Source organism: Triturus cristatus, chromosome 2_2 (assembly GCF_964204655.1).
Source record: "Triturus cristatus chromosome 2_2, aTriCri1.1, whole genome shotgun sequence".
Taxonomy (NCBI): Eukaryota; Metazoa; Chordata; class Amphibia; order Caudata; family Salamandridae; genus Triturus; species Triturus cristatus.
Genome location: NC_140582.1, coordinates 427,096,443 through 427,117,530, shown reverse-complemented (window position 1 = coordinate 427,117,530; position 21,088 = coordinate 427,096,443). Strand labels below are relative to the sequence as shown.

Here is a 21,088-nt window from a genome sequence, read left to right as displayed (position 1 = left end):
GTCAAAGGCTGCAGATAAAAACAATTCTCACTCCTAAAACATGGAGTGGCGGTGCTGCCAGTTAAAGAATGCAGTCTTATATGACACACACAAACAGTCAAATTGTATACATTTGCTAGTTTACAATGCCTACTAGGAGGTTAAATCAAATGTAGCTACAAGGCAGCCATTGGGTGGGCAATAAAATTGACATAGCTGAATTCGGAGAACCACAAAAAAGTAGGAGTAGGAAGCCAGTGAATTGTTACTTCATTGATATTTTCTCTCAGCCTCATCTGGGCTGGCTGTGGGCGGAGTCAAGTGCAGACAGGCTTATTTGGCTCAGTTAAAGCAAACAGTAGGACGGACCCACAACACCAGGGGCAAACCGCCCCCACCACTTTGGTTGTGTCCCTGTAGCACCTGCCTTCCCTACGCCCCTTAACTCAACCACCCGAATGAAACCTGACAATCCTAGTACCAAAATATTGTTGGAAAAGCTTGTTCTAAAATTGACAACTCTCATGATCAGTCATCTTCCTTAAAAAGCAAATACAGGGACCAGTAAAATGGTGTAGGTCAGAGATTTGAGCTATAATCCTATGTCTAATCTCTAACATATGGAACAGTCATTATGGGGGCGAGGAGAAAATAAACTGCTCTTAGAACAACATGTCAGCTGCCTGAAATGTGTGCCAATTTAACTGTTCTGGTTTTAATGCATTGAGCACCAACATGTATGACAGAATTCCTTACAGAACGTCAACTATATTCACATCACGGAGGCAAATATGCAGTTTGCACAGTCATTTAAGGAGATGACTCCAGAAGATATGGGCAAGGTCACAACATCAGGCAAATAAGTTGTGATGTGCACGACATCTAGGGGTTTAGAGTATTCTGAAAGGAAACTTATGACGATTTCAGAGACGTTTAAGATCTGTAATGAACCGTTTGCTTTAAGAAGTCTATCATTTTTAGGTCTCGCGCCTAGCGTTGCAACACGCTAGGCGCGAGACGCTGGGTTTTCCAAATCGCCCTAGGAATTGCACACGCTTGTGCGTGTGCTTTTCCTTTCGGGCCACGCTATTGGCCTTTGCGTACTTCTTTTTATTACAGACAGCACGCAATTGGCCAAAGGCGGGCGCATTGCACCGACCTTGGCCTATTGGTGTCTATTACGCGCACCGCCGGCCATGTGGTTTCAATTATCGTGCCCAGACACGGGCGCGATAATTGAAACCACATGTTTCGCTGTGGCGGCCGCACACCACTCGTGGGCGTGTTTGTTTTACAATAGCGATCGCTTTCACGATCGCTTTGATTGTTGGGCTTTTGTAGATAATGGTCAGTTCACCATGCTTTCAGAGCATGAACACAGTAGCCTAACGCAAAACAAAGAGCCCCCGTGCAGAACGTGATGAGGGGCTCCTAAGACTCCCATAGCTCACAGATATTCAATGACTTTAGGGCTGAAAGGGTCCCCCTTGAAGGGCCTGCCCGCTTACCCCCCCCCTCTTTGAAAAGCTGGGAGCCTCCCTTCGCTGCAGGTCAGAGTTTGTATTACGCCCCTGCATGGCCAGCAACATTCAGTTCAGTGAGCGCGGGGTGTCGTGCTTCTCAACACCGTTAATTTTAAATTCACTTCTTAGAATGTTGCTTATTCAGAATTCGTAGCAATGTTTGCTGCCCGGCGATCTGACAGACCAACGGGCTGTTGTGGGGGATCCCGGGCTCTTCCGCGTAGTGTTCAGCCCTGATCTTGTCAGATATGTTCGCCCGTGATCTTGTCAGATATGTTCGGCCCTGATCTTGCCAGATATGTTTACCTCTCTTCCTGTCAGTCAGCATGCGTATGTGTGCGGTGCGGAAAATCTCACTTCCGTTCCATGGCGCTGACCTCTCGCTGCCGCCCATGACTGGCTTGTAGTACGTACCTATTTAAACCATCTTAAAACATATACTTTATCAACACGCACGTTATATATTTAGTATGCGGTTTTGGGAGTATTTATAATATTTGGGTACATTCAGCAAGCCGCATTGTTTCAAACTTACTCATAGTCTAATTAGAGCTTAATTGTGTTGTCGATGTGCGCATAAGCCGCATCTTAAAATTACTCAACATATCCGCACCTGTGGGAGCAAGGTCACTAAGGGGTGGGGATACAGATAAAAACAACTGTAATAGTAAGGTTAAGCACAAGCCCCTGTAGCGGATGCATTAGCCAATTTAGCTACCAAACTATCTGTCTGTGTGTCTGTGTATCTCTGTGTGTCTCAGTCTGTGTTTGTGTCTCTGTCTCTATGTGTGTGTGTTTCTTTATCTATATGCCTCTGTCTCTGTGTGTGCGTTTCTGTGTCTGTGTGCATGTCTCTGTCTTGTGTGCATATCTCTGTCTGTGTGCGTTTTTTGCTGTGTGCGCGTTTCTGTATCTCTGAGTCTGTGTGTGCCTCTCTATGTGCGTGTTTCTGTCTCTCGGTGCACGTCTCTGTGTGCGTCTCTATCTGTGTGTATTTTTCTGTGTGTGCGTCTCTATCTCTGTGTGTGCGTCTCTATGTGTGCATTTGTCTCTGTAAGTACGTCTCTGTCTGTGGATCTCTTCTCTGTGTGTGCATCTTTGTTTCTATGTGTGTGTCTGTCTCTGTGTGTGCATCTCTATACGTGTATCAGTCTCTATGTGTGCGTGTCTGTCTGTGTGTCTCTGTGTGTGTTTCTCTGTGCGTGTCTGTCTCTCTGTGTGCATTTGTGTGTGTTTGTCTCTATGTGTGTATCGGTGCATGTGTCTCTCTGTATATTTGTCTCTGTGTATATGTCTACTGTTAGCCTCACTGGCAATGTAAACATGGCATGGGAAGGTCCGCGAGTCGCCAAAAAAGGCCTGCTGGTCCGATAGTAATCCGCTGACTGTACTATAAGTAGCACCGGTATAGTCCATCTAAACACAATAACTGTTGTATTATTTCTAGATCTACAGATAAACATCATCCTACAACCCAACACAATGCAGAAACAAACAAAAGACAAAATTACTAATATTTTGTATTACCTTTCCTTACTGCATTGCGTTGCGCTCACTTAAAACAAATACAAAAATGCATCTAACCTATAAAGCTGTTCACTAAATAATGTAACATAAATATGCTTACATTTGCATGCACACGATATGCTAAATTACAGATACACATGCGCATATAAAGGCATTTTCACATATTGCCTTTTAAAATGCTAATTGTATGTTACTACCCTACCGTAGTCAGTTAGTAGCATTTAAATCAATAATTATATATTACAAAGTTGCAATATTATTAAGACATCTTAATTGTACAAATAACAATTTATTTATGGTGCATACAAAAAGCATACGTGTTTGATGCTATTTTTTTACAATGTGTTTACACACATCTATTTAGCTTATTCAGATAATATTTGTTATTAAAACTAACAAATCCTCTTTCACACGCAATACAATTCACTTTTGCATATCCCTTTCATGTTTACCTAAAACTTTTAGCGTCCTTTGCAAACAGCCACATATTTCACACTATCTGTAGACATTCCAGGCCCCACATACCGTGACCTTTTATTACTCCTACAAGATAACTATCTTTTATTGCCTTGTACTGTATTTAAACACAGAGGGGCAACATATCCGCACCTGTGGGCGCAAAGTCAGTAAGGGGTGGGGATACAGTTAAAAACAACTCTAATCGTAAGGTTAAGCACAAGCCCCTGTAGCGGATGCATTAGCCCATTTAGCTACCAAACTATCTGTCTGTGTGTCTGTATCTGTGTGTCTGTGTATCTCTGTGTGCATCTGTATGTGCGTGTTTCTGTCTCTCGGTGCACATCTCTGTCTCTGTGTGCGTGTATTTTTCTGTGTGTGCGTCTCTATCTCTGTGTGTGTCTCTGTCTCTGTGTGTGCGTCTCTATGGGTGCATTTGTCTCTGTAAGTACGTCTCTGTCTGTGGGTCTATTCTCTGTGTGTGCATCTTTGTTTCTATGTGTGTCTCTGTCTCTGTGGGTGCGTCTCTATACGTGTGTCAGTCTCTATGTTTGCGTGTCTGTCTGTGCGTCTCTGTGTGTATGTTTCTATGTGCGTGTCTGTCTCCCTGTGTGCGTTTGTGTGTATTTGTCTTTCTGTGTGTATTGGTGCATGTGTCTCTCTGTATGTTTGTCTCTGTGTATATGTCTACTGTTAGCCTCACTGGCAATGTAAACATGGCATGGGAAGACTATACTTACTCCACAGACACATATAAACCTGCCATTCCCTAACACATACAGTACACAAACCAGCAAACATATCCAGCTAAATCTAAACAATGCCAAATTCTCTAACTAATGCGAGACCTGTTGCATTGCAAATGCTTGTTGTTTCTCACTGTGAAAGCGTTGTCCCTCCCTGCCTGGAGCATCTTTGAAAAGAATCAGGAAAATGTAACCTACAGTGTGTCCTCAAGTGGGACTGCCAGCTCCCTTTAGGAGAGAGGTTTTATCTAGCGTGCAGGTTTTCACCAAGTTGGTTAGAATGTGTGAAGGGAAATCAGTAAAACATAGCGATTCAGTATTTTCAAAAGGTCCTTTTCCTAATAGCTTTGTAGAAGCCAATATTGAGGTTTTATCTGGTAATATACTAAACATTTTGTTCACGTGAGATGTGTCATCCTTGTTGTATGATCCCAACTGAAGAGAACACATGGCACTCAACCAACTTGGGACTAGTCCTCATTGACTTTACTGAGTGATGTCTTAGGGGGGAAGTTGTTTTCTACTGGATACAACGAGGTGCCAGGAAAAATGCCTATTTTTTCATTTTCAAAGTAGTGAACCATGCTAAGCCTAAGAGAGTGTTGAGAAGTTACATTTGAGCCATTGCACTTATATTCAATGAACACAGAGTGTTGATAAGCTGTCTTTAGCTGACAATAAGGGGAAATGCGGCTCTGATTTCTAGTGACTCCAATAGCTCCTGTCTGGAAAACCCAAGCACATCAGCTTGGAGTTTCTTGTCATGGAATTTAGAATTTGTAAAGCGCATAAAACCAAAGCGGAATCAAAGCACTATAACTGGCAGGAGCAAATTATGGAGACCAGCAGAGGCAATTAAGGTTGCGAAATAAAGCCAGGTTTTTAAGTGCCTCCGGAAGACACAATAAGTATTAAGGCTCACAATATGAGAAGAGAGCATGTTCCGTAGAATGGTAGCAGCAACAGAAAAGGCATGATCACCCCACCTCGTCTTCCAGAACCTGGGTAAAAACACGTTCCTCTTACTATCCAATCTCAACACTCTGTTAGGAAGATATCAATTGAAGGCGGTTCTCAAATAGCAAGAGCCCTGCTGGTTGAGGGACTTGTAAACCAAGCACATGACTTTAAAAATCAACCTCTTCCTCACTGGGAGCCAATGAAGAGTCCACACTCCCTACTTCACTAAGAGATGTTCAGGAACACCCAACACTAACCTAGTAGCCCCATTCTGGGTGACCTGCAGTTTATTGAGCGAACACTAGCTGGCATTCAAATACAGGGCGTTACAGTAGTCAAAGTGACATGTTATAAGCGCAATGACCACTGGGACTCTTAGCTCCTTAGGAAGAAAGAGAAAGATCTTCTTCAAGCTCTTAATAAGCCAGAAGCAGGAGTTCACTGTTCTGTTGACCTGAGAATCAAATTAGAGGGTGTGATCAAATATCAACCCCCAGATTTTTAGCAGAGGCCCCCAGCATGGGTAATGGCCCACAGGTCTCAGGCCACCAATGGTCAGACCAAACCGAATTCTCTGCCCTTAAGACCACAATCTCCTTCTTCTTGGCATTCATTTTAAGCCAGTTCTGATGCATCCAATTGCTGATTTCAACCATACAGGCTCTGATCTTGTCTGCTACTCCTCCCCAATCACCGGATATGGAGATAATAATTTGGGTATCGTCCACATAGGACAATACCTGAAAACCAAAGGAAAGTACAAGTTTTGCCAGAGGAGCCACATATAAATTGAATAAGGTGGGACTAAGGGAGGACTCTTGTGGGACACCACATGGCAGCTGGAAAGATATGGCTCTGAAGTCCCCGCAGCTCACAGATTGAGTCCTGTTCACCGAAAAGGATTCAAAGAGGTTTAATGCAGAATCTCTCGTTGGCCCACCATCACGCAGTCTTTGCACCAGCCGAAGTGGAGATATGGTGTCGAAGGCTGCGGAGAAATCAAGCATAACTAGAATAGCCGTGTCTCCCTGATCCACTTGACGCCAAATAGAATCTGCCGCCGCAATCAGTGCCGGCTCGGTACTATGGTTCCTCTTTAATCCTTTCTGAGATGGATCAAAAATGGAGAGCAATGGTGGACTCGGGAAGTACAAATTCGACCCTTGTCCTCTTTTATTTAATGAAATGCGTGTTTCCTCTATGTTAAGTAAATAAAAACAATAGAAAGAAAACATTTACTTTCAAGGGTACTAAGCAAAAATCCGAAGGTGGCTTCCATAGACCCCGAAGGTTTTACTCACCTCACCTTCATAGGCCCAGTGACAAGAAACAGATATTCCATTTTCAAATATTGATGTCCGCCTAAGCACACCTCAAAATACTCCTTCAGCTGTGACGCAGATGCTTTTACTAACTTCCAGGTACCAAATTATAATAATAAAACTTTTAGAGAACTATCATGCTACATATAAGTAAACATTGATTAATATGTGAAAAACTGGATGCCTAGCAAGTCATTTTGAGAACTGTAGTAATATTAATTTGTATATTCCAGGTCTAAGGTAAATTAGCCACCAGAAGGATTACCACTGGCATAACGAGAACCAAGAGAATTACTGTAGCCATGCTAAAATAGGATGGTTGTAAACCGACTGATGATGGATTCACAGAATAGCAGGGAAATGGCAATTTGTTACTTAGTGCATTTGTCTAAATCAGATTTTTTTTTTTTAATCAGCACTTTGTATCGCTTTGCATTCCTGTGACAAATAAAGGGGCATATCAACAAGGGCTTTATCTCTGCTTTTTTGGCTTTAAAAGCCAAAAAAGCAGAGATAAAACTAGCACCCTATCAACCATAGGGTGCTAACATGCAAACTTGCATGTTAGCACCCTTTTACTCTACGCTTCCCCTTGCATCTCTAATGAGATGCAAAGGGGGCGTTCCAGAGTAAAATAATAGGAGAATGTTTAGCGACATTTCTCCTATTATTTCTCCTATTATCAAGAATATCGCTAACCCAGTTAGAGACAAAAAAAGCAGCGCTAACCGCGGTTAACGCTGCTTTTTTACGTCTGGTATTTTTCTGACTTAGCCATGATATCCTAAGGGAGGAGGATATCATGGCTAAGTTTGTCTGTCCCTATCAACAATCTAACGTGAGATTATCGCTGGGTTTCCAGCGATAATCTCACGTTAGCCCCTTAGCGTGAGGATTTTTATCGCTATTGAGATAAGCGTTGCTAATAGCACGCTATCTCAGCGATAAAAATCAACGCTAGCCGGCCATAATTATCCTAGCGCTAAGTGCGCTTAGCGATAATTATCGTCGGTTGTTGTTGATATGCCCCAAAGAGCTTTGAATTAGTACTTTCAATATAAAATGTGACATCTGCAATTGACACAAAACCAACCTCTTCCAGCCGCTTTTGAAGGGTCTTCAAATCCTCTGTCACATTGTGCAACTGATTTTCCAATCTTCTAATCCTGGCGTCTTCAGAATTCTGAAAAGTAAACAAAACATGGTTAGTGTCCACATCTAAGTCCGAATCTGGAAATAATAAGTCTGGCTCCAACAACTACCGAACACCAGCCCCCAAGGGAGGATTTGTGTGTGGTCAAGCAGTGAGACTGGAGGCAGGTGAGTGGACTCCAACGCAAAGGTGATTTGAGTAAGGAAAAGTGTAGAAATAAAAGGCGCCTTCAACGCCTTATTGTACAATGGACTTCAGCCTAGACGTAAACGGCAGGCTTGCTCAGTCTCACTTAGGGGCATATTATCAAGACAGGCGATAAAATTATCGCCACTTTAGCGGCAGAAAACTGCTGCTAAAACGGCGATAATGGGCTTGAAAATATGCCGCAGAGAATTCCAATAGAAGCCCATGTTAGATGTGAAGGACATTTAACCTGAGCTTTAATTGGAATTCCATAGAGCATATTATCAAGCCCATTATCGCCGTTTTAGCGGCCGTTTTCAGCCGCTAAAGCGGCGATAACTTTATCGCCTGTCTTGATCATATACCCCACCATCTTTAGGATGGGACTGAAAAAACTGGCTCATGCTTGTGTTAATACTCTCGCCCTAGCTTCAGGTAGCCGGATCGGCTGCTTGTGGTGCCATATTTTCTGTTGGTAGGAGGGAGGGTAAACTCACTGTGGAGTTTACCATTGTAAATGAACATCTTTCAAGAGGTGCCAAGGCTGCCATTTTGTTTTCCTCTCTATTATAGCATGACTGATAAGCCAATTATTGTGAGCAGAACTTTCAAACAATGTAAGCAAAACTTTTTTTTTTTTATGGCTCCAACATGTTTGATTCCTGGTGGAGTAGGAAGTGCACTGCGTGTAAGTTTTGAAATCACCCAACCTCGCATCCTCTCTGTAATAAAACACTTTTCCATTAGTAACGGCTTTGGATTAAAAGGCTTCAACTCTTTCTACTTTCCAAACTGTCATTCTAATCGTCATGACGTAATCACCGTGAAGCCTAGTGTAGCATAATTCACGTAGATGTCTGAGCCACGCAAGAAGAGGGTCTCTTGCAGTCTGCCAATATATTGCTGCACAAATGCAGATGGTTCTCGAATCTATTAGGTTTGAGCAAGCTTGTTGAAACTGAAAGGTAATTGGACAGTGCTGTTCTTTATTAATAACTCATTACACAGTGACACCATAGAGTCTTTGGAGGCCAAGCTTTGAACAAAGGACTAACCCAAAGTAGACTGCAATATCCTTTCTTGCCGCAGAGAATTCCAATTGAAGCCCATGTTAGTCTAACATGGGCTTCAATTGGAATTCCATAGAGCATATTATCAAGCCCATTATCGCCGTTTTAGCGGCAGTTTTCTGCCGTTAAAGCGGCAAAAATGTTATCGCCTGTCTTGATAATATGCCCCTATGACCTCATTATCGCAGCACCAATCACAATACGACAGTATTTATAATCATCTCTGCAGAGCAGCAAACCCATTCGTCTTTGCTGCTCTAGCAGAGATAAGTACAGTTTCGCTTTTCTTCTTCATTTGTACTCATTAGGTTTGCATATTGTATATGGCTTTTACGTAATATTTGATTATTATTTCCAAATTTCCATTCCGTAATTGTATTATTTTATATTAAATAGCCTTCGCTTTGTCCATTTTTACATTTGCTGCTTGATGTAAAAGGTCAGCAGTTCTGTTATCTGGTGCCGGAACGGAATATAAGTCGCACGTCATTCGGGGGCCAGGAGCTCACGTGCCTTCATTGGTGTTATGTGTCTGCCACTTTACAGGCGGACTAGCAGGTGTAATATTCTTTAACCTGCGCACTGGCAAACGCTGTGTGTGCTCAGATGGTGTTAGTAATGAGAAGTGTGAGCAGCGGGGTAGGCTCGTAAAAAAAGACGGAATGCTGGACAATGCAAACATTCACCCCCAGTCACAAGGACCCATCATTCTTTTGCTCACCACACCACCCCAGTTTGGAACCAGCCATATGCAAATCAGTCTTGACCCAGTTCCTTGTGGGAACAGTCCAGCCTGAACTGCCAAACCAGGGGGCATATTAACAAGGAAAAGGGAAAATTAACGCAATTTTTTAACAATTTTAACGCCCGCTATCGCTGGATAATATCGCCTGGTTATCACGTTATTAACCCCTTCGCTGCCAGGCCTTTTGCCCTCCTGTGCCACGCCCTTTTTGGGCTATTTGGGGTAGTGCGCGCTGAGGCCCCTGTAACTTTTTGACCACATAAGGTATCCACGCCAAATTTGTGTCCTTTTCTTCCAACATCATGGGGATTCTGAAGGTATTCAGGGTTTGTGGATTTCCCTGGAGGGGTCACAGAAATGAGCCAAAATACAGCAAAATTTAGGTTTTTTGGGGGGAAAATGGGAAAAACGGGCTGCAAATGAAAGCTTCTGGGTTTTTTCCCTGCAAGTGTTATCAAAAAAGGGTTTGTGGGGCTGAAATCACCATTTTCCCATCTTTTAGGGGATACCAGACTTTTGTCAGAAACCCAAAATGTTTTACACAATTTTTTCATTTTTCTGGGACATAGCCAATTTTTGCTATTTTTTGTGCTTTTTCACCTCCTTCCAGTTAATGGTAGAAATGGGTACAAAAGCAATAATGGATCCTGGAAAGCTATACATTTTAGAGAAGTAGACAAAATTCTGAATTCAGCAAGGGGTCATTTGTGTAGATCCATCAAGGTTTTTTAATAGAAACTAACAGTTAAATATAGGATAAATTGAAAATTTGTTGAATAAAAAAGACTTTTGTGTCAACGTTTTCACCTGTAACTTCTTCTAATTATAACAGCTCTTTGAAAGCAATATACAGTTACATCCGCTGGACCTTTCTGGTTGTGGGGATATATAGGACTTGTAGGTTCACCAAGAACCCGACGAACCCAGAGCCAAAAACTGAGCAGCAACTTGCAATGGTTTTTTATTATGTACCGGGTATATAGTAATTATTCTGTAAAAATGTGTACATGGAAAAATCGGTATGAAAGACACCTATGTATTTCTGAAATGGGAACAAAATATAGAGTTTAGAAACAGTAGATATTTGCACATTTCCGAAATTGGGAATACTCATACTAGCATGAGAATTATCAGTCATTTTTTAGAATGGCTTCTTTTTTACACAATGTCTTTTATTTGGAAGGCAGAAATGCATCGAAAGTCAATAGGTAATAACAGTTCCTTTACAAATCTGAATTACCCTAAGTCTCCCGATAAAAATGGTACCTCACTTGTAGGGGTAGGCATAGTGCCCACAACAGGAAATGGCTCAAAACCCAACGTGAACACACCACATTTTCACAATGCAAAATTACCCTTTTTTAGCAAAGTGCCTAGCTGTAGTTTTTTACCCCTAGCTCTGCCGGCACCTAGGGAAACCTAAAAAACCTATACATTTTTGAAAACTAGATACCCAAGGGAATCCAGGATGGGGTGACTTGACTGCCTCCCACCAGGTTCTGTTACCCAGAATCCCTTGCAAACCTAAAAAATTGCCAAACAAACACTTTTTCCCCACATTTATCTGGTGGAAAGTTCTGGAATCTGCGTGGATCCACAAATTTCCACCCACCCCGCGTTCCCCAAAGTCTTCCGTGAAAAATGGTACCTCACTTGTGTGGGTCAGCCTAGTGCCCGCGACAGGAAACGGCGCAAAACGTAACATGGACACACCTCAATTTCGTCGCGAAAAATGAACCTTTTTTGGCTAAGTGCCTAGCTGTAGTTTTTGAACCATAGCTCTGCCGGCACCTAGGGAGACCTAGCAAATCTACACATTTTTGAAAACTAGACACCCAGGGGAATCCAGGATGGGGTGACTTGACTGCCTCCCACCAGGTTCTGTTACCCAGAATCCCTTGCAAACCTCAGAAATTGCCAAAAAAAACACATTTTCCCCATATTTCTGTGGTGGAAAGTTCTGGAATCTACTTGGATCCCCAAATTTCCACCCACCCAGTTTTCCCCAAAGTCTTCCGAGAAAAATGGTGCCTTACTTGTGTGGGTCGGCCTAGTGCCCGCGACAGGAAACGGCGCAAAACGCAACGTGGACACACCTCAATTTCGCTGTGAAACATGACCCTTTTTTGGCAAAGTGCCTAGCTGTAGTTTTTTAACCATAGCTCTGCCGGCACCTAGGGAAACCTAGCAAACCTATACATTTTTTAAAACTAGACACCCAGGGGAATCCAGGATGGGGTGACTTGACTGCCTCCCACCAGGGTCTGTTACCCAGAATCCCTTGTAAACCTAAAAAATTGTCAAAAAAAACACATTTTCCCCACATTTCTGTCGTGGAAAGTTCCGGAATCTGCGTGGGTCCACAAATTTCCACCCACCCCGCGTTCCCCAAAATCTTACGAGAAAAATGGTACCTCACTTGTGTGGGTCGGCCTAGTGCTCGCGACAGGAAACGGCGCAAAACGCAACGTGGACACACCTCAATTTCACTGCGAAAAATGACCCTTTTTTGGCAAAGTGCCTAGCTGTAGTTTTTGAACCATAGCTCTGCTGACACCTAGGGAAACCTACTAAACCCACACATTTCTGAAAACTAGACCCCCTGGGGGTTCCAGGGAGGTATGGCTTGCGTGGATCCCCCAACGTTTCCTTACCCATAATCCCCTGCAAACCTCAAATTTAGCTGAAATAATCACCTTTTTCACACATTTTGGTGTGGGAAAGTTGTGGCATCACCGGGCTGACACAAATTTCCTACCACTCAGCGTTCCCCCAGGTCTCCCGATAAAAACGGTGCCTCACTCGTGTGGGAGGCCCAAGTACCCGCGACAGGCAAGGGTCCAAAACGTAGTGCGCCTCAACAGGCAAGGGTCCTAAACGTAGTGCGCCTCACTACGTTTTGGACCCTTGCCCGTGGCGGGTCCTTAGGCCTCCCACACGAGTGAGGCACCGTTTTTATCGGGAGACCCGGGGGAACGCTGGGTGGTAGGAAATTTGTGTCAGCCCCCACCCTAAAATAAAACTAAAAACAAATCCCTGGTGTTTAGTGGGCTGTCTGCCCCACCGAAGGGGCAGATTAGGGCCAGTGCCCCATCTGCCCCCCAGGGGGGGCAGAAAGGCTGTAATGGTGGCGGGTGTATGGGGGCATTGGCGTGCCCGTTTCGGGCAGCCCCCACCCTAAAATAAAAATGAAAACAAATCCCTGGTGTATAGTGGGTTTTCTGCCCCCCGAAGGGGCAGATTAGGGGCCAATGCCCCATCTGCCCCCGGGGGGGCAGAAAGACTGTAGTAATTGAGGGGTGAGGTGGGGGCATGGGTCTGCCCGTCTTGGGCAGCCCCCACCCCTATATTCTTCTTTTTTAAATTCCCTGGTGTCTAGAGGGCTTTTTGGGGGCCAAAGAAAGGCTGTAATGGTGGCGGGTGGGTGGGGGCATTGGCGTGCCCGTTGCGGGCAGCCCCCACCCTAAAAAAAAACTAAACACTAATCCCTGGTTTTTAGTGGGCTTTCTGCCCCCCGAAGGGGCAGATTAGGGGCCAATGCCCCATCTGTCCCCCGGGGGGGCAGAAAGACTGTAGTAATTGGGGGTGGGTATTTTTTTTTTTTAATTCCCTGGTGTCTAGTGGGCTTTTTGCCCCCTGGGGGGGCAGATTGGGGGCTACTGCCCCCATCTGCCCCCCAGGGGGGGCAAAAAGACTAAATGTTGCCAAAATTAATTGGGGGGAGCAAAGGCCCTTGCCCAAGGGGCCGCTCCCCCCTCCCTGGTATCTAGTGGGTGGATCCCTGCTTGGGGATCGCCCTCCTGTGGTGATCCCCAAGCAGGGATCCACTGGGGAGGGGTACCATTGGAAAGGGGAGATTCTCCCCTTTCCAACGATACCTCTCCCGTCTTTCTACGTGCTCAGGGGGCTGAGATAGCCCCCTGAGCACGTAAAAAGTGAAACTGAAATGAACCTCTTGGCTCATTTCAGTTTCACTTTCACTGGAATGACGTCGGCGCGACGTGCGCGCCGATCGTCATTACAGTGAAAGGCAGGGGGGCCTCGGGAGCTGGGGAAGCTCTCCCGAGGCTATTTTGAATGAAAGGGAATCCCTCAGGGAATGCCTCATGACATGCTGGACACGTCATGGGCACAGCGCGACTGTGCTCCATGACGTGCCCAGCACGTCATGGGCACAGAAGGGGTTAACAACACTAACCGCCTAGGCAATAAAAAATCCAGCGATAGCGGCATTTTGGGAGGTTATCGCTGGTAATGCAGCGATAAAACTACAAGGATAGGGATATCCTTGTTGATAGCCCATGGTGGATTTAGCCATGTAATCCACCTCCCATTGGATTACATGGCTAAGTCTGAAAATTAGGAGACGTAAAAAAGCAGCGTTAACCGTGGTTAGCGCTGCTTTTTTTGTCTCTTACAGGGTTAGCGTGAAGCTCGATAATAGAAGGCCCACTTTGCATCTCATTAGAGATGCAAAGGGAAGCGTAGTTAAAAAGGATGCTAACATGCGATTTTGCATGTTAGCACCCTGTTGTTGATAGGGCAATATTTTTATCTCCACTTCGTTGGCTTTTAAAGCCAAAAAAGCGGAGATAAAGCCCTTGTTAATATGCCCCCAGGTCCTTCCTGGACCGGAAACAAGCACCCTGGGACCGGTTTCAGGCCATTACCCTTCTTCAGCCAGGCTAGCTTGAATCCAGTGGTGTAGTGAGCACGGGACCTACGTCTGAGCATACCCTTCCCACTTAGGGCGACATGTGCAAAAGAAACAATTGATAGACGGAATGCTGGCCAATGCAAACATTTACCCCCAGTCACAAGGATCTGGGCTTAATCCATCATTCTTTTGCTCACCACCCCACCCCAGTTTTGACCGAGCCATATGCAAATCAGTCTTTACCCTGTTCCTTGTGGGAACAGTCCAGCCTGGACTGCCAAGTCAAGACTGATTTGCATACGGCTGGGTTCAAGCTGGAATGGCACGGTGAGTAAAAAAATGATGGATTTAGGCCCAGATCTCTGTACTGGGGTGTATGTATGACATTGTTCTGCATTCTGTCCATCAACTGTTGTTTTTGCATTTGTCACCCTGAGTGGGACGGGTATGCCCAGACGTGGGTCCCGCACTCTCCATGCCACTGGAATTAAGCTATCCTGGCTGAAGAGGGGTGAAACCCCAAAACCGGTCCTAGGATGCTTTTTTCCAGTCCAGGGAGGAACTGTCTTAGCAGTTCGGGCTGGACTGTTCCAATGAGGCACACAGTCAAGAGTGATTTGCATATGGCTGGGTCCAAACTGGAATGGCATGGCGAGCAAAAAAACGATGGATTTAGACCCAGATCTCTGCACTGGGGTAAATGTATGACATTGTTCTGCATTCTGTCCATCAACTGTTGTTTTTGCATTTGTCACCCTGACTGGAATGGGTATGCCCAGACGTGGGTTCCGTACTCTCCATGCCACTGGAATCAAGCTATCCTGGCTGAAGAGGGGTGAAACCCCAAAACCGATCCTAGGATGTTTTTTTACAGTCCAGGGAGGACCTGGCTTGGCAGTTCAGTCTGGACTGTTCCCATGAGGCACAGGGTCAAGAGTGATTTGCATATGACTGGGTTCAAACTGGAATGGCATGGTGAGCAAAAAAACGATGGATTTAGGCCCAGATCTCTGTACTGGGGTGAATGTATGACATTAATCTACATTCTGTCCATCAACTGTTGTTTCTTGCATTTGTCACCCTGAGTGGGACGGGTATGCCCCGACGTGGCTCCCATACTCTCCATGCCACTGGAATCAAGCAATCCTGGCTGAAGAGTGGTGAAATCCCGAAACCGGTCCTTGGATGCGTGTTTCCAGTCCAGGGAGGACCTGGCTTGGCAGTTCAGGCTGGACTGTTCCCATGAGGCACAGGGTCAAGACTGATTTGCATATGGCTGGGTTCAAAATGGAATGGCATGGTGAGCAAAAAAACGATGGATTTAGGCCCAGATGTCAGTACTGGGGTGAATGTATGACATTGTTTTGCATTCTGTCCATCAATTGTTGTTTTTGCATTTGTCACCCTGAGTGGGACAGGTATGCCCAGACGTGGGTCCCGTACCCTCCATGCCACTGGAATCAATCTATCCTGGCTGAAGAGGAGTGAAACCCCGAAACCGGTCCTAGGATGCTTTTTTGCAGTCCAGAGAGGACCTGGCTTGGCAGTTCAGGCTGGACTGTTCCCATGAGGCACAGGGTCAAGACTGATTTGCATATGGCTGGGTTCAAACTGAAATGGCATGGTGAGCAAAAAAACAATGGATTTAGGCCCAGATCTCAGTACTGGGGTGAATGTATGACATTGTTTTGCATTCTGTCCATCAATTGTTGTTTTTGCATTTGTCACCCTGAGTGGGACGGGTATGCCCAGACGTGGGTCCCGTACTCTCCATGCCACTGGAATCAAGCTATCCTGGCTGAAGAGGGGTGAAACCCCGAAACCGGTCCTAGGATGCTTTTTTACAGTGCAGGGAGGACCTGGCTTGGCAGTTCGAGCTGGACTGTTCCCATGAGGCACAGGGTCAAGAGTGATTTGCATATGGCTGGGTTCAAACTGGAATGGCATGGTGAGCAAAAAAACGATGGATTTAGGCCCAGATCTCTGTACTGGTGTGAATGTATGACATTGTTCTGCATTCTGTCCATCAACTGTTGTTTTTCCATTTGTCACCCTGAGTGGGACGGGTATGCCCAGACGTGGGTCCCGTACTCTCCATGCCACTGGAATCAAGCTATCCTGGCTGAAGAGGGGTGAAACCCCGAAACCGGTCCTCGGATGCTTTTTATACAGTCCAGGGAGGACCTGGCTCGGCAGTTCGGGCTGGACTGTTCCCATGAGGCACAGGGTCATGAGTGATTTGCGTATGGCTGGGTTCAAACTGGAATGACATGGTGAGCAAACAAACTATGGATTTAGGCCCAGATCTCTGTACTGGGGTGAATGTATGACATTGTTCTGCATTCTGTCCATCAACTGTTGTTTTTGCATTTGTCACCGTGAGTGGGACGGGTATGCCCAGACGTGGGTCCTTTGCTCTCCATGCCACTGGAATCAAGCTATCCTGGCTGAAAAGGGTGAATACCCGAAACCGGTCCTAAGATGCTTGTTTTCCAGTCCAGGGAGGACCTGGCTTGGCAGTTCGGGCTGGACTGTTCCCATGAGGCACAGGGTCAAGAGTGATTTGCATATAGCTGGGTTCAAACTGGAATGGCATGGTGAGCAAATAAACGATGGATTTAGGCCCAGATCTCTGTACTGGGGTGAATGTATGACATTGTTCTGCATTCTGTCCATCAACTGTTGTTTTTTTCAAAAGACTAAGGGGCAGATTTACAAGCCCCTAGCGCTTCCAGTATGTCACTTTTTGTGACACACTGGCAGCGCATTTCTCTGCCCCATATTTACAAGGACAATAAAAGCCACCCTGCGTGGCTTTTCCTGTCCTTGTAAATATGGCCCCTTTACACGCAGCACATTGCGTGAAAGGAGCATTCCATGGGTGTTGCTGTGGGTGTTCCCACACAACACCCATGGAACCAAACACATTTTCAGATTTACGAGAAATCGTAAATCTGGAAATGCGTCAGTTTGTGGCATAGCCAGGCGCAATGAGGAGAAATGTTTTCATTTCTCCTAGTTTTTTCCTCTTTCAATGCCTGCTGCATTCTACAGCATGCATTGAAAGAGGAAAATGCCTGTAGTGATTGTTTTTGTGTGGGAAGGTGCCCCTTCCTGCACAAAAACAATCTCCCCATGGTGCAGGCCTCCTTGCACCATGGGGTGCCTGTGCCGGCGCATGGCAGCTGTTTGTGCGCCAGCGCAGGGGAGAGCACAGGAATGCGACATATCATTGTAAATATGTCGCATTCCTGTGCCCTGAAAGTTCCGCACCGTGGCACATCCAAAGAGCTTTTGGTGCAGCGCTGCGGCACTTTCTTGTAGATCTGCCTCTGAAATTGGAATTGCGAGCGGCGAAAAGACACGGGTGTGCTCACTCGTTATGTTGTTTCTGCAGTGTCTGCGCTTCCTATTATGTTTGAAGTGGTAATTTAAGGATAGCTCGCCTTACCTGGATGGCTGGCTTCTTTTCGTCTTACTTTAGCACCAACTTGATGGCAGGCAATGTTTGTGTGCACAATACATTACCTGGGTTACTGAGCTTCTACTTCCGTTTTGTAGTGCAACATCTTCACCTGCTGACAACAGTGATCAGCACATCAATTTTAAAATCACTTCCAGGCTGCGACGATCACAATGATCAATTAATTCCAAGCCGGTCTCCTGTTATTGTCTTTGCTTTTCATATACTGCCATAACAATAGTGCTAAGCTATGTATTCTGGAGGTCAGGGGAGCTAATGTCACTGGCAGCTTGCAACAACACTGTGGTGCTGATGGTTAGCAATGATCCGCTCACTCTGAGGGTTTTACTTTCTGCATTGGTTGAGAGTCATTGGTACAGTGATCTGCCGACTCTATTCAAATTTTGCTAACTATATTCTCAGACTTTGTTACGCTCTTATATTTTGAGAATTCTGTATTCACGGTTCACTGATTCTCACTGTTGGTTCTCACACTATTTTGACCACTGTCAAAGTCAATGTATTTTAATTTTTCAGTCACAATTTGTCATAGTCATGGAGAATTCCATCATTCCCACACCTTTACTTGCTGATAGGTTATGCAACCAATTCATGTTTCAGGTGTGGGACAAAAACACACTTGGCAAACTTTAAAGGATGCCAGTTTTGGGTAAAACATATTTAAAGTGCAAGAAAGTGGGGCATTTCGCAAGTGTGGTGATCCAGTGTATGACAATCCTATAGGGGAGGTGAAGGTAACAGTTACAGATTGAGGTTCGCCTATAACTATTGATATGGATAAGTTGTTTGATAAAGAATGGAGTGCAATTTATTTGTCCCCTCCATATTTACATACAGTGGCATTTGGGGGGCTTAGGATTGAAAGGATGTGGTACTTTCCGGAAACAATCACTTTCCAGGACCGGTCAATGTCTACCAAAGTGTATGTGGCTAGGAAGCAGTACAACATTCCAGGTTGGAGAGACCAAGGTGCTTTTGGCATGCTTTTAAGACCGGGCACTGAATGTCCTAGTTCTCTAGTTGCTCCTGTCCCCTCCTTGCCTCAATAAGTGAATGACTTGCTTGATTCACACAAGGCGCTTTTTGAGGGCAGATTGGGATTAGTTAAGGTGTTCAAGCATGAGATTATTTTGAAGAAGAATGTGATACCAGTGGTGCAAAAAAACTCCGCCTATTGAGTGTAAGAGGTCAACTGAAGGTGCATTTGGACTATTTGTGGGGGCCATAGAACCAATTGACTCCTCCCAATGGATTTTTCCTATTGTTGTGGATGGGGAGACGAGGTTATGTGTTAATCTCAGATCTTCAAACAGAAATGTTTTGGTGGACTGTTTCTCCTCCCCAAGATCCAGGAAAGGCTGGCTCATTTGGGTAGTGTCAGAGATCTTGCCACAATAGACCTGAGGGCAGCCTATCACCAAGTATAATTGGATGAAAAGTCCAAATCGCTGACTGCATTCAACACCCCCTTTGGTGCGTCTAGGTTCCAGCATAACCCATTTGGCTTTGATGCAGCCGCGTCAGTTTTCCATAAGTCGATATCTCAGCTGTTTGGAAGCAACAAAGAGGTGATGGCATACCACAGCGATATTCTGGTGTTCACCTAAAATTAGGAAGATCATTTCAAATTTGAGCAATGTGCTACATACCCTGAGGGTTCAGGGACTTACAGTAAAGAGGAAGAATGACACTTTATTGTGCCGGAAGTAGAGTACCTTGAACATGGGCTGTCGGGGCTAGCATCAGACATAATGCAGACTTGGCAAATGCGATTAGAGAAAGTCATGAGCCAGTGGATAAAGAACAACTTAGATCATTCCTAGGCATGTGCAAGTATTATTCCGGGTTCATTGAAACTTTTGCCCTACTAACTGAACCTCTCAGAAGGCTGTTATGTAAGGGTCAGAAGTTTGTTTGGGATGCCGAAGAATGTGAAGCATTCAAGAGATAGAAGAGATTGATTGCCAAAGCCACTGCATTCAAAGATTTTAGGGATGATGTGATGTCAACTGTAACTGTGGATGCTAATGGTGTAGGATTCACTGCGATCCTGTCTCAGATGGTAGATGGCATTTGCCTCATGGTGCTTGTCTCTGGCTGAACGAAACTACAGCACTGTTGAGAGGGAGGCACTAGCTTTTGTGTAGGCAACTAGACAGTTTGCAACTTAACTATGGAGACAAAAATGTTCTCTGCTCACTGACCACAAACCACGAGGGTTTCTATTGTCTGCTCTTACTGCTCTGTGTTCTTTGCAGTCTGCCTCCAATACATGTCGAGGTGGGTGACAGCTATACTTTGTGCATTCCCTCCAGACAGCCACAAACACAGGAAGGGTCGTGTGACAGAGAACTAATCTGCATTCTGATAACTCTTCCTGGGCAGGACGAGAGAGGGGGGGCTGACACTGCATTGGCAGTGTCATGTTTTGAAAACAAAGGGCTTATTACCCCCTACTGATAGTTTGGAGCCAGTGGCAGGAAGAAAGGGGGACCTGTGCTATTCAAGTGCCTGCTTTGAAGTCACCCCCACCTCAAAGGCACAACTAGGTATAAGTACTAGGGCTCTAAGCCTACAAAGACAGTACTCTACTGGACCTGTGAAGAACTCTGCCAGGAGTAAGGACTGCTGTGCTTCAAGGATTGCAACTCTGCTTGACTGCTGCCCTGGAAGAACTATTTTTCTGCTTTGCTGTACTGCCCTGCTGCCTTCTCACTTGAACACAGAGTGACTCCAATGGCTTGCTGGCTTACTACATGTTCTGAAGTCTCAGGGCCATCAAAGACTTACTTCAACACTGCAACAGCACCTGGACTCTGCCATCTGTGAGTACAGCCCTGCCAAGTGGTGCCAATCCAGTCCTGGGCCCTTGAAAGGTGACTTTTGTTGTTCAGAACCATCAAAATTAATGAAGTGATGAATTGCACCAATCAGAATCGATGCATTGCCCTTCGACGTAGACGCAGGAACTGATCAACGACATTGCTTTGACAGACTGCACGGCTGGATGACGACAGACATCATGACTCAATGATGATGCAGTAAAGTGGTTTGTTGAGGACATCTCCATCGCCTGTGAGGATCGGATCTGACACATCGAAGCTTTAACATCGATGCTTGCTCCATCGAAGGTACTTTTTCTAGGCAACCTGTGTGAGTACTGTAGCCAGCCTGCCCCCCATCATGGTCGGTCTGAACTTTGGACTTACCCCGGTCTAGCGCAACCTCAAGTAATGCCTAAGTGCTACTTGCTTCTAAGCACTACTTTTTGATTTATTCT

General features: G+C 45.2%; 1 protein-coding gene across 2 annotated transcripts in view; it reads right to left on the bottom strand.

The window, feature by feature from the left end:
• The window catches only part of LOC146862312 (uncharacterized), a 296,683-nt gene that overhangs the window by 88,496 nt on the left and 187,099 nt on the right, over positions 1-21,088 (bottom strand). For both annotated transcript variants that reach the window (XM_085641506.1, XM_085641507.1), the window contains exon 6: positions 7,607-7,696. In XM_085641506.1, coding sequence (XP_085497632.1) covers positions 7,607-7,696 — 90 coding nt within the window. The remainder of the gene's footprint in view (positions 1-7,606; positions 7,697-21,088) is intronic.